The following is a 14,046-nucleotide window of genomic DNA, read 5'->3' on the forward strand; positions in this document are numbered from 1 at the left end:
GCTGTACAGCGTGCCAGAGAAGGGGCCTTTGAAGTCCCTCAGTCTGCTGGGATATGAACCGGATTGGTAGGGGTGGCTTGACAGTAAATGTGAATACCACAAATAGTAAATGTAATTTTATAGTTTGCTTTCTTAAGTTGCAAAAAACAGTTCCAAACATCCTTGCCAAAAGCCTCACAATAGAAAATCCTTTAACGTCTGTCCACTTGCCAGTAACAATGACTGGTCCACTCAGCATTTTTCTGTTCTTCTGTCAGGCTTGTGTCTATATATTCTGGCAGGTAGTTTATCTCTGTGAGCATGATTGACAGTAATAAGTATGATTTAAGACAAATATAGAATGTGATATTTGTTCAGGTCTGCCAAATATATATTTAGCACATTCACATTCAAGTTTATTGATAACTGAGCATTTCATAGCCAACCTATAAGACGAAATCGGATAACAGATGGAACTTTGTACCTTAAAAGGAGCATTTTACCCTTAAAATGACCATTTGTATATCAATTAGTCACCAAGTGTTACCTTGAATTATTGAAGTAGTGAGCATTCGACTGGTTAAATTAGATTTGGATCATACTGCATGAGTTGTGGGAGAGTTTGTAAACAAATGTTTTATATAGTTTTGCTGTTGTTAAAATTGCCCCCCATTTACTTTCACTGTGGAGGCATGCAAAAAAAACAAAGTTTTCTTCAAAAATCCAGGGTGAGAAATGTATATACGAATGGTCATTTTAAGGGCCAGGTGCACACATCACAAAATGAAAAATATTCGCCTCCCATTTACTCACCCCCCCCAGAGTTCTATTTTGTAGTAGCAGTGACTCAGTGGTCTTGCTCCAAGTCACTTTGGGAACATGAATGCTTGCAGACGTGGGAGCCTTAATTTAGTGAGTTAATTTGTTTGTGTGTCAGGACCATTGTGTTAATCAGTAGATGAACTTTGAACAGCGAACATCTCCTCTGTCATATGTGTGACTGTGGCCTATGGCTGAAACACTTCTTTAATCAGGAAAGCCTCAAGAAAACAATGGTTAAAAATACTCCCACATCAAAAAACAACATCTGATGTGTTAATTGTGAGGTTTGACAACACATCAAACTTCCACTGCCCAGTTTGAGACCCAACCAGTAATTGCCATACATCCACAGTTGGAGCTGTATTGAACTTTATGTATTTGAATGAATGATTTAAATAAATAAGTTAGACGTGTGATCCAAAGAACCATCTAGTGTGAATGCCTGTGGTACAGCTTTAAGCAACATGACACTTTGTTCTAATTAAAGCAGCTATATGCTGTAAATTAAAAAGCAACGTTTTCAGAAAATATATTAGAAAGCTAACTTGGACTGTGACTACTGTGGCGAAGGGAATTAGCATAACTGGAGTGAAAATTACAAAGAAACACTTATCTTCTGAAGCAGTTAAGGCTGTTGTGCATTATTCTTGTCAGTGATAAATACAACCTTTTCTGAAATTTGGCTGAAAGTGACAAAAGCTTAGCACTTTTGTGTCAAGAGCACTCAAGTGAAGTGATCAAACTTTTGAATTTGCCAGCCCAACAGATTAGCAAAGTCCAGCTTGTTATTTGAGTACTAAAGTTCTTTTCAATCGTTTTCCTTTTCACTCGTTGCTGTCAGAGTTATTTTGAATAGAGAGGCCTCCCTACTTGCTTGATTCCATGATTGCATGTTCTTACTGTAAAAGGCATGCGGTCTGAATGACAATGTGTTTGCTGGAGCTACTAACCTAGTTGAAAACTTTGCCTCAGAGAATGAAGCCATTAACCTTATTCAAGTGACCCTAGACTAATTAACATTTATCTCATTTCATTACATTTATAACTGCATACGACTGACCTCGCTGCACTGCTGCCCACTGCACTCCACATTATTATCAGAGCTAAATTACAACTGATAAATGAATACAATCATGATCTGGATACAGCCATCTCCTGTAGAATATACAGTGTTTAATTTATATTACCAGATAATGCAAATTATTAAACATTAGCACATTCAGTGCACAGCTTACTTATATAACATCGCCTGAGGAAAACTGACAGACACAGTGTAATCAGATATATTTCATTATGGCAAAATGCGGATATAATAAGTGTGTATGTGTGACAACCCACTCTTAATGACTGAGAAAAACAAGGTCTAATCAATATCTTTCTGAAGACCAAGCCGCTGATGGAGAACTAATTAGAACACAGAGACACAGCATAAACAGCACCCCGAGGTCTGGGACAAGGACAAAGAGTAGCCAAACACAACCACACAAAGAAGCAATCATAACACAAGACGGAGGTCTCAACGTGGTCTAGGTCTCTGATCCGCTTGAGCAATTTGTTCCATCTCTCACACAGTGTCCTGAGGGCTTTCCTGTCTGATGACTAAGGAGAAGTCATGCCGGTATTGTTTGTAATGCAGAGCGACTGGGAGAGAGACAGCGATTGCTTTGATCTGTAAATCATTGTTTCCATCGTTTATGGGGAAAGATGATATGTTAAAGTGAAGTCATGGCGATATTCTTTATTTGCTGTTATTAACAAGAAATGCCATGAAAAGATCAAACCAACATAGAATTTATCCTACAGACAGTATAAAGCCTCACATAGTCGTTTCCTCTGTACAATATATCTCAATTGTTGTCCAAAGGCTATTAAAAACCCATCAGTGAGCCACACATTTTGATGAACATGGACACTGTAGAATAAGCATGGACTGTGTAAAAAAAGAGTAGACACCGTGAGGTTCTGGTACTGTAGATTTCCCAAACATATTGCTGCTACACCAACCTTCTGCTACACCAACCAGTTGTTTTTCGGGCAATTTGAGTAATGCTATTTTGCTAATTTAACCGTCTGCCTCAAAAGTACAAGTGAAAGCCTCTGGTTAGAGTGCAGCTGCTCTGTGTGCAGGCTGGTGCTGCATGCACCCATGCACAAACACATCAGAAAGTTGTTGGGCTAACGTTGGCTGGTAGGAAAATTGTATATATCGCCCAGTCCTCCTAGATTATTTCATTTCTTTGGGCCTCTACAAATGATTCAGATAAAACAATCTGCTAGGGACAAATCACTCTTTCAGTCTTCGGTTGAATTGCTCCCAACCCGTGAACCTGTGATGGCGGGCACTGCCTTAAACACTCGCTAGAGCAGCAAATCCGGTGCAAATAGCCTTCGACAAATAAATTATTTCCTTCTGCTCCTCCTGTGACTCATACTGAACCACGTCTTCAGTAGGAACCAGTGGAGCTGGAGCCACAGACCAGCTGGGTATTGAGAGAAACTAATGCATTGTTGGTTTTGGTCTTTTAATGGGATTTGTTGACAATAACTGGAATATAGAATATTGCCAGCCTTATCCTTTAACAGCTGAGTAAAGTGCACATACACTCTCGCAGGCAGAGAGAAAGAGAGAGAGAGAGAGAGAGAGAGAGGGAGAGGGAGTGAAAGAGAGACAGAGAGAGAGAGAGGGTAAGACGTAGAGTAAGGTCCCTCGGAAACACAGCATGCGGTAAGCTGCCTCAGACTGCGGTTTGTACAAAACCAACAGCAGCCACCCCAAAACAAATCGATTCTCCCTCTCATAGAGAAGGTGTGGGGTGTGGAGAGGAGATGACAAACAACCCTTGCAAGCATAATGTTAAAAGCTTATGCAGCTGCCAATGTCATCTTGCCACTGTGTGATTATTCAAAGGGGATGGTGATAAGCGGCATGTTAGCACCACAGAGCAGAGGAAAAGAGACAATGGAGGTAATGTGAGAGACGGTAGACGGATTACAGAGAGGAAACACTTTAACAAGCTCAGAGCTTAGCAGTGACTAATCTAAATCCAACCATTATACTTTCACTGCCTTTTAAATGTGTTTTCTTTGAGCCAGGTGAAGCCGAACCTTTTCTTTCCCCTTTTCCAGGGATCAGATGGTCACACACAGACACACACGTGAATATACAAATGCACAAAAATAAACACATGTAAACACAAACCCACTCACTAATGCCATGGTGTTTTTTTGGCAGTGGTCATGCTTTGCCTGCGGTTTGGTCTGTTTCTGGTTGTGTGGGTGGATAGGCAACCTTAGGAAAAACTGTTGCACCGTAGCTAGAAACCTGATGCCCTGAATAGCTGGGGGTTCAATCACGGTGTTAACTTGAACCACTGACAGAGAAGAACCTGTGAGGTGGAATTTCTTCTGTCAAAAATGTCTTTATCTCCCTGGTTCTGCTGTTACAGTAGGGCTCCAGGTTTAAATTCAAGATGCTTTCTTTCTCATTTGGTATTGCCAAATAGCATAGACAGTGTAAATCTAAAATGTAGCCACACACTAAATTTTGCTTTCCATCTTCCAGATTAATTCTGCTTCTTGTAAGCTTCTTATTAAATAAGACATCTACTTTGGATTGACTGTTTCTTATTAGTTCTGCAGTTTCGCCAGCAGTTCATTAAGGATTTTATCCAACACCATTGCAAACAACTCTAAAATCCAGTATAACACATCATTAAATCTTTGGTAACAATGAAAGACTTCTCTGCCACTGCCTGTACAAAAATCTCATTTGTTGCTGATTTAAGAGATCTCAAAGAATATCTTGAAACCATTTTCAGCACAATAGTATTCTCCCAGCTCCCAGGAGGACACCTCTGAACCCATATGCTCTCAGATCCTTGTTAACGTCCACTTAGCCTGACCCCTGACACCACTGGCCTTACTGAATGTCACCATATCTCACTAATGATGTCTTGGGGCTTTAGCGCTTGTCACACCACATCAGTCCTCTCTTCAGCCAGCTTGACTTGGGCTCGGGAGAAGCAAGAGAGTGGTCCTTGGGATCTGCTTGGCAGGCCTACCTTGCTACAGATGGCCCATGTCTGTACTTGCCTCGTAACAGCCCCCTTTTTAGCACCAGTCAGGAACATCTTAAGATGCTTATAAATAGAACCAATTTCCACTGCAGCCTCCAGTGTTTCCAATGTAAACATGACAGCAGCGTGTTGCTGTGTCAGCTGGCAGCCGTACTGACAGAGAGGCTGTCTAATGCACTCATGCACACATATCTTCAGTTTTTTTGTTGCTCATGCCTGGGTTGACAGTTACACAACTTTTCTGTTGACATCAATAGGGAGAATCTTCAAGGGAAAAGCTTTTTAGTGATTATTTTAACTGGTCAAACAAATAATGTTGCATGATTGGTGGTCAAACACCTAATCAACATTATGGATGCCGTTTTTAAAGTGTCAGTTCATTCATATCCTAAGGAAACATATTTCCCCCAAGTGGTTCTGTACCTTGCTGTGCAAATAGATTATAGTTTTCTCTAGGGTTTATGATTCCTGCCACTGAGGATTCACAAGAAACGGAGGGGAAGAGCATTTTGCAGCGAAGCAAAAAACATTGCACTAGTAAAACAACAATGTCTCTTCTACAGTTCTCACTGTCACCAGAACCATTTTCTAAATTATTTTCTAGAAAACAAATAAAACCATTTACAGTAAGGTTTCATGGAGAATTTACTATTTTTGTTACTGCATACTGTGTGGGATTTTGCCCACTCAGGTCCAAACCACATTTTGTCCCTCGACAGCTCAGGTGTGAATAAAAACAGCAGAGCTCATGAACACAGCTTGCAAAAGGTTGTGACATTTTTAGACTTAAAACTGTACCATATTAACCTTTATGTTCCTCACAGTTATTGCCCCAAATGCACAAACTGAAGTATAAAGTTCATCTGAAAAGTGTGTTTTCTTCCTTTCCTACAAAATCTCTCCAGTGAATTGCTGATTAGATAACATAAAACCCAAATAATGTGAGCTTCTGATAGCAAGTGAAACTAAATTTTTCATATAGGGCTGTTATTATCATATCTTCTGTTGCCTTCTCAAGACAGAAAAGTAATAATGTATAAATTTCCCATCTAATTACCATTTTTATGTACAAGGGAATGTTTTTTTCTTTTAAAGATTGTATCTAGTGTTTTTTGAGGATTGGTTTCCTGCAGTGTGAGGCTGCTCAGGTTGATGTGTTTGATGTGAGGGTTACTAAATTGTTGATGTGTAGTTGAATATAAAACTTATGAGTTATTTGTTTATTGTGGATGTAATCAGTGGAACGAATATTGAGCAAAATGAACCAACAAATTTGTTCCCAGCCAGTGCATGAACTTCATTATGTAAAGAAGCCTAAGAGCCTTTCTAAGCACAGAAAAAACTCTTGTTATTTGTGAAGGCTGATTTACAACAGGACATAACAAGCCCGCCCTCCACACTCTCTTCTGGCTTCCACTGTCATTTTCAAAGTCTGTCTGAAAAAGCAAGTCTTCCAAAATTCGACCAGAATTTCATTCTCTTTGATTCAAGAAATACGATCAATACAGTTTTTTTCCATTTCAAAAACCTTCAACAGAATGTCAGTGGATGCTGCCAGACCTTTCTCTTGTATAGGAAAAGTGCAAACAGTATGGATATAGGTCTGGCAAGGCAAGGCTGCTTGTCTCGTAATCCCTAGTTAGGAAAAAAAAAAACTTCTTTCCAGTACGTTGGCATTTACATGCTGACTCAACTACATCTGATATACACAGAAGCTGAGATTCTACAGAGTTGTAGTATGCCAGGGAAAAAGTTGGTAGTTGGGCAAATTCAGAACCAGATGTCCAAATAAAGATGACATTCACGGATGGAGAATTTTCTTGAAGTAAGACTGATGAATGCCGATTTTCCTCTTTAATTAACATTAAGGTGCAAATAATCATTTTTCAAGAATAAAAAGAGTAAAAGCAAGGCCAAATACAGAGACACTCCCAGCTGTTGTGTTGTTTGGGTGGGATTATTTTGCATATTTGCAGCTATGTAGTCCCTCCGACTGGGTCAGAGGGACAGATGGAAGGACCCAGCGTGGACTGAAAAGAATACAGAGGATGAAAGGCTGTCATTGATACTGGCATCCTTTTCTCTTGTGATACACACACTCTCTGTGTGTAATCCAATCTGTCTTTTGGCCTTTTGTTGCCAACATAGAGTTCTGCAATGAGCTGTGTGAGAGTTGACAACAGTCTTACCTGTGGTTCTTTTTGCAGTCTGATGTGCATCCCCCTGTGGCCAGACAAAGCCCTCTTCTCCACGGCGTGATGCCTGAAGTGATAATAATCTCCGAAAACCTGCACAAACATAAAGGGAACGGCAATGAGTTCACCTGCAGCAACTGGATGGCCGGATAACACTCTGTGCTCACCGTGCATTCATGAACACACGAACAGATGTGCAGGCAGTGTTCAATTTGGAAAAACCTGAAAAGAGACACATCCATTTGCACATCATGTTCTGACATTTTCTGTCCTCATCCAAAGCTAAATGAGTATCTATTACTGCACTGGCTGGCAGAAACCATTATTTTATTAGCACCCATTACATATTGCTCTAGTCTTCCCATTAGCAACAGAAGTGCTGTAAAAGTCACATGAGAGTTGTTGAACGCTCACAGAATGGGTCTGTTATCATTATTTAAATGATGTATTACATTTTCACAAACGAGTGGTATGTTAGATATTTAGCTTAGGATTTGAACAAAGCCCAGAATGATGTTTAGGATTAGATAAAATGATAAAATTATTGCACAGAGCATCATAACCTCAAGCAACAAAAGCGAACCTGGACATGGAGTGAAATCTGAAATTTTGTCCACTATGGCTCTCTAAGTCAACCTAACTTAACTGGCTTACTTACCACTGCATGAGTTAACTGGAAATCTAGCCACTGTAGCTAACATTAGTTGGTGAATTCAGTCATGGGGTAGGCCAGCACTGTTATCCATGGTGAAAACATACTCAAAAAAACTTTGGTAGGTTATACATTGTTATGATGCTACAAAATTACTGTAAACATTAGCTTCTTGGCTGGCATGAGCCACTTGCCGTAGCAGTACATCACAGATGGATATATATTGAAATATCATATCAATAAATTAGCTCTCAGATCGATTAATGTGTTGCAAAATGGCAGCAATGAATTAAAACGTGATGCTGGGTGGCAGGGTAAATGTGGTATTACTGTTACTGAGTAAAATTATGTTACTTTATATTGATTTACAATTTCTCTTGGATGTATCATCTGGTGTTTCCCTGAAGTCAGGGCCATTGACAGGCGAGAAAATGAAACACACTGTTACCTTGAATAAGATTAAAGATTTGTTAGGAATTTAAGTTAGGAACATTGTTGAAAACATTTGGGATAGTGTAATACACAACTCAACTAAATACTGATTAAATTGTAGGTCTAGTCATTTTTAGACATTTTAATAGCTCTCTGCAGATTGGATAAAATGTCAAACAAGAGCACACACACACACACACACACACACACACCAAAACAGAAAGACATCCATTACACAACTGCAGATGGACACTATCTATCAAAAATGATTAGACACATCCATTAGAGGAATGTCACTTCAAAGCTAGACTGAAGCATTCCTTGTGCCACTGTCATTGTTCTGTCACACAGCATGCTCATAAAAGAGCTTTTAAGGACAAGCGATTGGGTGACAGCTGTCACCAAAGTGCCCTAAAATCTCAGGGAGTGCTTTCTTTTCGTCAGCCTTAAGTGACACAAGGAGCAGCCTTAGTCCTGGTCAAGGACAGCTGACCTGAGAGCAAGATAGAGACTAAATAATACAGACATCCAAAGATAAGCGTGCGGCAAAAAACACAAAAATAACCAAACAAAAGGTGGAGGAAGAGGAAGAAGAGGAGCAGCCCAGCCACTCTTTACACAGATATTCACAGGAGAGAAGCCTCCATTTGAAGAGGAAGCATTGCAATCTGTACAGTAGTGCCACTGGGGACTGGCTCACCTTCACAAGCCCAGTGGAGCGGAGGAAGAGAGGAGGAGGGGAGGGTTGACGGAGGGAGGCAAGGGGGGGGGGCAGGGTTTGACAGGCCGACCAGGCAGGATGGATGTGTGTGAGGAGGGAGAAGAGCAGACGCAGCAGGATGGAAGGCTCTCCTGGGGCTGCAGGCTGATTCTGCAGGCTGGCTGTCTACAAGCAGACCAGACTGGAGGCTGGAGCTCAGAGGCCTAGTCTGGCAGCACTGATATAAAGCTGCCAGCCTCGTGCTGGCCAATTTGACTTCATTCATTTGTCAGATATTTTAATTATGACTTGATTTTAAATCTCTTGCTGTGATAATTTCGACATAGACGGAGTAACCATCAGTCTTAAATTACACAGCGTTGTGCAAAAATGATCTCTTTTTTCCAGGAGTTCAGGTCGCACACAATTATGTTTGGGAAAGAAAAATATGGCTGCTTCTTCGAGGAGACAGCTCTGCAGAAGGACAACTCTTAAATGAATAAAAATGTGGCAAGAGCAGTGAAAAATGCCAGCATAAAAAATATGTCTTTACTGATTTAAACTTCCATAGATATGGCTAAGGTAGCTTATGTGTTCAAGCCAGGCATTACTTAATATTTATCGCTAAACCCAAGGGTATATAAAGCAGATATAAAAACGCTAAATAGGTAATTTAGTGTACTTTAAGTAATATAGCCATCACTGGACAGAAGGGTGAATTTATATCATTGTAACAAGATACTCCCATTGGAAACACTGCTGACTTTGTGACATCGTAAGTAAATCCAGTAAATCAGGGGCTGACCTTACAAACACCCCGCTTCGAAAAATAACGTGCAAGCCATGTAAGAGGAAATAACCTATGAATGATGCCAGATTGAGGTGTGATGAGGGACGTGACCCAAGAAATTAATGAGACCCACTTTCACATTGATTGCGGCAGGGCAGAAAGCTAATTTGCGCTGCACCGGGCGGCTTTTCTGTGGGACAAACCTATTTCCTAGAGTGCTGATGTCCTCATTTAGACCAAGAGTCTATGGGTCTTGGGAAATTGAGATGGAGATAGAAATGTTGGTGTAGCTGCCCATGAGTGTGGCTGAGTCATGCCTCTTTAAAGTCTGAACCAGAATTAATCATATGGTGTGTGTGTGTGTGTGTGTGTGCGTCACTGATAATAATTGAGAGCACTGTGGGTCATTAGTCACATGGCCTGCCACGATGCTCAGAGTCTGCTTTAGAGGAATACTGCCCTTTATACTCATATCTAATGGGTTTCTACTTTAGTTGTTACGGACCCTTTCTGTCTTGTCTGTAGCTTGCTGTAGCCTTGAGGTAAACCTTTAACTTAAGTATGCACTGTGTGTGATCAAAAATAATCCAAAGCTAAAACTAGTAATCCAAACAAGGGATGTAGGGCTGCAACTAACTATAATTTTAATTTTTTTAAAAATGTTTTCCTTATTTTTTTCTGCAATTTGACAACTTTTCTTTTTTTTTTTCTGAAGCTCAATGTTGATCATTCAAGAGCACCAAAATGTCATTTTTTTTCTGCTGATAAAATATTTTGTATGATCAACGAATCATATAATTGGATCGTCTAATTGAATCAGCTCCGAAGGGAAGTGACGTTAAATTGGATGATAGTCAGTCAGCGGTAGATCCTTTTACAATTAAGTCCAAATAACTGCAAATCTAAATAAATTAATATAAGATCATTTTACTGCACAGGGTTTCACAAACCCCAAAAGTTGGGACGCTGTGAAAAAAACATAATAAAAACAGAAAGCAATGATTTGCAAATCCTTTACGACCTACATTTAATTGAAAACAGTACAAAGACAGGAAATCTAATGCCTGAGGGTTTTTTTGTAAATACATACACTCATTCTGAATTTTATGCATTTTTTAGTATTTTAGTTTTACATCCCAACTCATTTTGGAATTGGGGTTGTATACAGTGCATGCTTTGATCTTGCTGTGATGTCTTAAATATGTTTACACAAAAGAATGCTACATTTGTGACAATGAACCTCTGATACCTCTGTGAGAGAACAGAGTGCAGTTGTGGCTAATTTATGTTTTTAAGACTTTCCTCGAGGTTTCCCTCTGGCCAAATCCAAATCTGCACTTTGTGGACCTGAAGGACCCATGCATTCTTATTCCAGGAGCATGTACGCAAGTAAAAGTAAAGCAGCACTGTAGACATCAGCAAAAATGATGCACTACATGTCTTCAATAACATGTCATATGTGAATCAAGGACAGGCCAACAACAGGTGATAACAGACCTAACAGAATCTTGGTGGAATTTAGAGAATAAGATGGATTTATGTTTAATAAAAAGGAGCGAATAAGGTCACTTATAAATGCCTTTGCAAACACATTACATTCTCTTTTCACTTTATCCGAAAAAGTATTTCAGAAACTTTTATGTTCTCAGGTGGTGACGGCAGTAGACAGTGAAAGGACAGGCTACAATAAAAATGTCCTTGTAAAATTCAGAGAAATTAGCTCTTTGTGTATTAAAGATGTAATATAATATGTAATACATAATACATCTCCCCCCGTCTATGAAACACATGTGCTACAAAGCCATCCATAAGTGACCCAATACATTTAAAAGTGTTTGTTTTCTATTTTACATTGTAAAATCCATTGAGATTCTGCTGAGGTCTGGAGGTGTTTTAATGTTAGCTGAAGATCAGAATTTACTGAGTATAACTCTTTTTCAGTAAAACCAGATATCAGCAGCCTGAGGGATGACATTTTGGTGAAATACTTCTCACTGACGCAAATGAGCCCTGATAACACGGAAGATGTGCATCCTTTTCTTTAACTTATTAAAAATGTTCTTGACGTTATGAAACCAAAATAAATGTCTGATTTTTTGTGGTTCTATAATAAAACCAGTCTGCGTCTGTGTTAGAAACGTCAAAATTAGAATAAATATTACCATTATATTAGCTGTATCATATTAAATATTTACAATCACTTCCTAGCTGTCAGTCAAACATGTTTCTTCATTTTGGGGTTATTTCACCCAGAGACTGCCCACAGAAATGCAGACTTGTGAACACAAATAGACTTTACAAAAGCCATAATTTAACTGTAGCTTCCACAGTAAGATAGCCTTTCTTGCCCTCCCTTCCTGTGAGTCTGCAACTGTGGACAATGAACTCTCTTGAATCTGTGCAATTATGGTAATTAGCATTAAACAAGAAAAATATTCCTTTATATCTGCTCTTTGTTGAAATCCCCTATACTGCCAAGAGAGGAACTTAAATTCTGTGACTGTTTTTAAAATGACATTATGTATGAACAGAGATTTGTCTAAATTGGGTACATCTGATGTAAATGTCAAGTATTTCAAGCTTGTAATTTTAAACAACTTTGAACTTACAAGAGTGCGCACTTGTGTGTGACAGACAGTCTCCACGTCGGATGAGTTTGAATGCAACTGACGTTAAGATCGCTTATCAAAAGCTTTCCATCAGTCCGAGAGCTGTGTGAAGCATCAAAGGGGCATCAACCAGTTGCACTCCTTTTTTTCTTTCACCATTTCTTCAGCCCACTCAGTGTTTTACTTTTGAATTTTACTTCTTTATTAATCCTTTGCCTTGCCTGTTTTCCCTACCTACCAGTCACTGTTGGGCAATAAAGGTTTAAAGACATGGTGTACCACGCAATGTTCCAAGGCAAAGGTCGCACTACATTTTTCTACCCTCCACCGGGGAATTGAAGCCATCTGCTGACGTTATCAGTCAGAGTGGTTGTTAGACTTCAAGGTGACTGAAAGTAATGTCATGGTGTGTCTGCTATATCCCATATTCTGCTGTGTCCTGTCCTCGGCTCTTGTGTGGTGGCTGCCTTGGTCTCTGGCCACCTCCCGCCACAGTTGTTAAGTCAATATTGGCCACAGGGGATTGGCTTCAGATCAGTGGTGCCGAAAACAGAAATGTAGCAAGCTTTCACTGGGCTGTAACCTAATGTTATTTCACATGGCAGTGTATGTGCATACAAGTGTTTAGGCAACTCTCCAATGTCACAAACTGATGTGAAATGAGGGAAAGTTTTCTCTTCACTCTAAAATTATGCACAGCTCTTGTTGTGAAATATGCTTGAAATTCGTTTCGTGCCAGACATGCTGCGCTTGTCTCGAGTGATAGGCGATGACAAAGGTACATAAAAAAATCTAGTTTTTTTCTCATCACTGCAGCGAAGTTCTGCAAGGAGACTTTAAAGAATTCCGATATTCAGAGATGTGGTCGTATTGAGGCAGCAGAGAATGAGAGGATGAGTGTAGATTCCAGCCGACTAATGCAATGATATAGTGTGTATCTGTGGGTGTATGTTTCCAGGCATTCAGCTAAGTACTGAATACAAATATTCAGTATTCAGCATGGGAGCTGCAAGGTCCACTACGCTGATATTGACTGTGACAGACTTCCGCATTAAGTGTATTCCCTTAAGCTTGGGAAAAGTGCACAGAGGCAAATCCACCTTATTGGAACTGGCGTCAATCAGAGCCATCTTTCAGGGAAAAACACAACCATCAATGATTGGTAAGAGACATAGCAAAAAGAGTAAATCCTCTAAACAGTGAGCACATTAATTCACAGTCGCTAACCGTGATGGAAGAAGCTACAGTGGGCACAGAAATGTGCGAGACACACACAGCAATGCACACAATGCTCTCCGGCTCCTCTACAGTAGAGAGGCACTCAGAGGCAGCTTCTGTTGCACATCTGAGATAGAAATGTCAGCAGCACAGCAGAGCTCATTGATTGCCACACAACCCACCGAGCCTTTCTCCTCTTGTGCTTTTCCTTTTGTATGTCACCTTTCCTTTTATTTATGTTGCTTAGTCACACGTCAACACAAACCCCTACAGGAATGGGCGCTTGCTTTCTCTGTCGCTTACAGTTTATATATGTGGCAAATGTGTTAATGTGCGTTGGTATGGTGCGGTTAATAAAACAGTTGTGTTGTTATTGCCTCCACTGAGCAACTGGGCTGCCATCTTTTGGACAAATTACAGCTGAAACTCTGGGGTTCTGCTTTGGAGGAGAAAGTCATTATTTTACTCTGAAATAGAGGCTAATTGAGTGTTTTCAAATGAAGGGTAATTATTTGTTTGCATCTTAGCTCTGATTCTGCATGTAGCCCGCCTCGTCTGCATCGCCAGCTCGGG

At 40.0% G+C, this 14,046-nt stretch overlaps 1 protein-coding gene across 2 annotated transcripts in view; it reads right to left on the reverse strand.

The window, feature by feature from the left end:
* The window catches only part of furinb (furin (paired basic amino acid cleaving enzyme) b), an 86,974-nt gene that overhangs the window by 38,204 nt on the left and 34,724 nt on the right, over nt 1-14,046 (reverse strand). Inside the window, exons 1-2 of one of the 2 annotated variants that reach the window (XM_059334414.1) lie at nt 12,256-12,660; nt 7,067-7,165 (exon numbers count right to left, since the gene is read on the reverse strand). In XM_059334414.1, the coding sequence (XP_059190397.1) occupies nt 7,067-7,096 (30 nt within the window). In that variant the 5' untranslated portion in view covers nt 7,097-7,165; nt 12,256-12,660. Of the gene's footprint in view, nt 1-7,066; nt 7,166-12,255; nt 12,661-14,046 lie in introns of those variants that run through there. The other variant, XM_059334413.1, reaches the window with a different exon arrangement.

Source organism: Centropristis striata, chromosome 6 (genome assembly GCF_030273125.1).
Source record: "Centropristis striata isolate RG_2023a ecotype Rhode Island chromosome 6, C.striata_1.0, whole genome shotgun sequence".
Classification (NCBI taxonomy): domain Eukaryota; kingdom Metazoa; phylum Chordata; class Actinopteri; order Perciformes; family Serranidae; genus Centropristis; species Centropristis striata.